We start from the raw sequence: 2500 nt of genomic DNA, 5'->3' as shown, positions 1-2500 counted from the left end.
TGTGTGTTTGTGTGTTATATTATTTAACAGCAGCAGTATCGCAACAGGAGGTCTGAACACTGAGGGCCTCTGGGTAAAAGTTGTGTACAGCGAACACATATGAGAGTAAGTCATGACATTTGCCAAGTATGGTAACCCATACTCTACCATACTCAGAACTGGTGCTCTTCATTTAACCTATCCAAGTGCACACACACACACACACACACACACACACACACACACACACACACACACACACACACACAGAGGGCATCATTTATCCTGCGGGGTCCAGGGAGCAGTTTGGGGTTCGATGTCTTGCTCAAGGACTCCTCAGTCGTGTTATTGCCGGCCCAAGACTCAAACCCACCCCATATGTGAGAGTATTTGACAGTATTTGAGAGTATTAAAGATCCACAGGAGATGTTCACACTGTATCTTTACAGTAAATAACTGTCTTTCACATACATGAGCTGACGATCAAACATGAATTAAGAGCTTCAGTTCTCTGATGCACACATGACATGCAGATGTTTTATTTTGATTGTTTTATTTGGAAAGCATTTATTTGACATTTTTATTATTTAATTGATTATAACAAATGAGCAACATGAGCTTCAGTTTCACTGATAAAACTCATTATAACCGTTAGATGTGTGAATGATAAAACCACAGAGAAAATCTTCATGCTTCTTTTTACTTTAATAACAATCATTTACTCATTTCAGTCAGACATTTAACAACTGCAATAAAAACATAAAGGTAAATGATCCAGAAGTGCAGCTATGATTTATTTATGTATTTATATGAGCTTAATAATAATAATAATAATAGCAGTAACGATGAAACATACACTTTGAATGTTAAAATGATTTATTTATTTTTTTAATAATGGACATCAGGGTCAGAAAGAACTGATGAACATTCTCGCTGTCTGAATGAGTTTTAATTCAGATCTGTGTGTGAATCTGCTGAATCACACACACACACACACACACACACACGCAAGCAAACACACACATTTATTTTCCCCCACACTGGTAATAAATACAGACGTGTTTAAAATATGAAACTGCCATAAAGAGACGAAATACACTCACCGAGGATCAGAGAAAGTTTGAAGAGAGTGAGAAGATTCGGATCCATGATGAAGAAGCGAGTTCGATTCAATCAGCTCAAACCTCGGAACACATTCATCATTCATATCCAATCAAACACATCGATCCGGTACATCCCACAGAAGCAGCAGCTGATCAACTGATTCTGGAGCGGCTGCACATCCTCTTCATCTCCGAGCCTTCATCATCATCTTCATCATCATCATCACGAGTCCATCAGCGGAGCGCGAGAGGAGCGATGCGGACCTCAGAGACTCTGTGCTGCTCTCTCTCTCTCTCTCTCTCTCTCTCTCTCTCTCTATCTCTCTCTCTCCTCCTTCATGATCGAGTGTCTGTGAGCTGTAAGTGGGACACACACACAAATATCTCATTAAAAACAGCATAATTATGAAATATCACAATTAATATTATCTTATCGTTATATAAGTTTAATAAACAGCGAATCGTCATCATTGAAGCAATTCACTCTGAATTATTTAGTGCATAATCTAATAATTATTTACCACAGTAAATAAAATAATATGAGAAAGATGAATACACAAATGTACAGCGTCATTATGAAGTCAAGGTGTGTGAAACATCTGAAAAACTATAATAAAATATTAATGTTAGTTAAAGTATGAATAAATGTAAACACCTCGTAACAAGCGTAGATTGAGGCAGGTGTTTTATTATGGAGAAGTAAAGCTTTACTAAGAGCGCCACCGTGTGGCCGCATGAAGCACAGCGGAACTCTAAACACGAGGCGTTTGTTTCCAGACGGAAGAGTTTTCTGTTGGACCGCCGGCGCGAAAACTCGGAACATAACAACAAACACCACTCGGCAAAGTTTTCAAAATATCTCATTTACTGAAGCGAAATGAAGTTCCGAGCTAAAATCATCGATGTCGGATGTCTGAATCACTTCACACGTGAGTTTAAGCATGTTTATTATTGATTTCTGTCTTTAATGATAGAGGCTTTCTGTGTTTATTTGTGTTTAATGAGTTTAGCCTTTTAAATCTGACAGAGGCATCTTATTTTGAGCCCCCCCCCACACAGCAGTGACGTCATTCACAGAACTGATTGATCAGTCATGAATCTGGTGAATTATCATTGCACTGATGCGTTTCATGAAGGATAACACTGTCCTTTAAAACTCGCTAACGGTTTAGAATCTGATCTGGTCTGTGCTGGTCTGATGTGATCTGTGCTGGTCTGATCTGGTCTGGTCTGATCTGGTCTGGTCTGATCTGGTCTGTGCTGGTCTGATGTGATCTGTGCTGGTCTGATCTGGTCTGATGTGGTCTTTGCTGGTCTGATCTGGTCTAATGTGGTCTGGTCTGTTGTGATCTGTGCTGGTCTGATCTGGTCTGTTGTGATCTGTGCTGGTCTGATCTGGTCTGTTGTGATCTGTGCTG

At 39.6% G+C, this 2500-nt stretch overlaps 2 protein-coding genes across 3 annotated transcripts in view; one reads left to right on the top strand and one right to left on the bottom strand.

Annotated features, from left to right (window-relative positions):
• The window catches only part of LOC132124483 (receptor activity-modifying protein 3-like), a 16246-nt gene extending 14857 nt beyond the window's left edge, over positions 1-1389 (bottom strand). Inside the window, exon 1 of one of the 2 annotated variants that reach the window (XM_059535534.1) lies at positions 1083-1389. In XM_059535534.1, coding sequence (XP_059391517.1) covers positions 1083-1128 — 46 coding nt within the window. In that variant the 5' untranslated portion in view covers positions 1129-1389. The remainder of the gene's footprint in view (positions 1-1082) is intronic. The other variant, XM_059535533.1, reaches the window with a different exon arrangement.
• Positions 1390-1852: 463 nt separating this feature from the next.
• Positions 1853-2500, top strand: part of hus1 (HUS1 checkpoint clamp component) — a 6965-nt gene continuing 6317 nt past the window's right edge. The window contains exon 1 of the mRNA XM_059534685.1: positions 1853-2011. Within this exon, the coding sequence (XP_059390668.1) occupies positions 1960-2011 (52 nt within the window). The 5' untranslated portion in view covers positions 1853-1959. The remainder of the gene's footprint in view (positions 2012-2500) is intronic.

This window comes from Carassius carassius, chromosome 42 (genome assembly GCF_963082965.1).
Source record: "Carassius carassius chromosome 42, fCarCar2.1, whole genome shotgun sequence".
Taxonomy (NCBI): Eukaryota; Metazoa; Chordata; class Actinopteri; order Cypriniformes; family Cyprinidae; genus Carassius; species Carassius carassius.
This window is presented reverse-complemented; position numbering and strand designations above follow the sequence as displayed.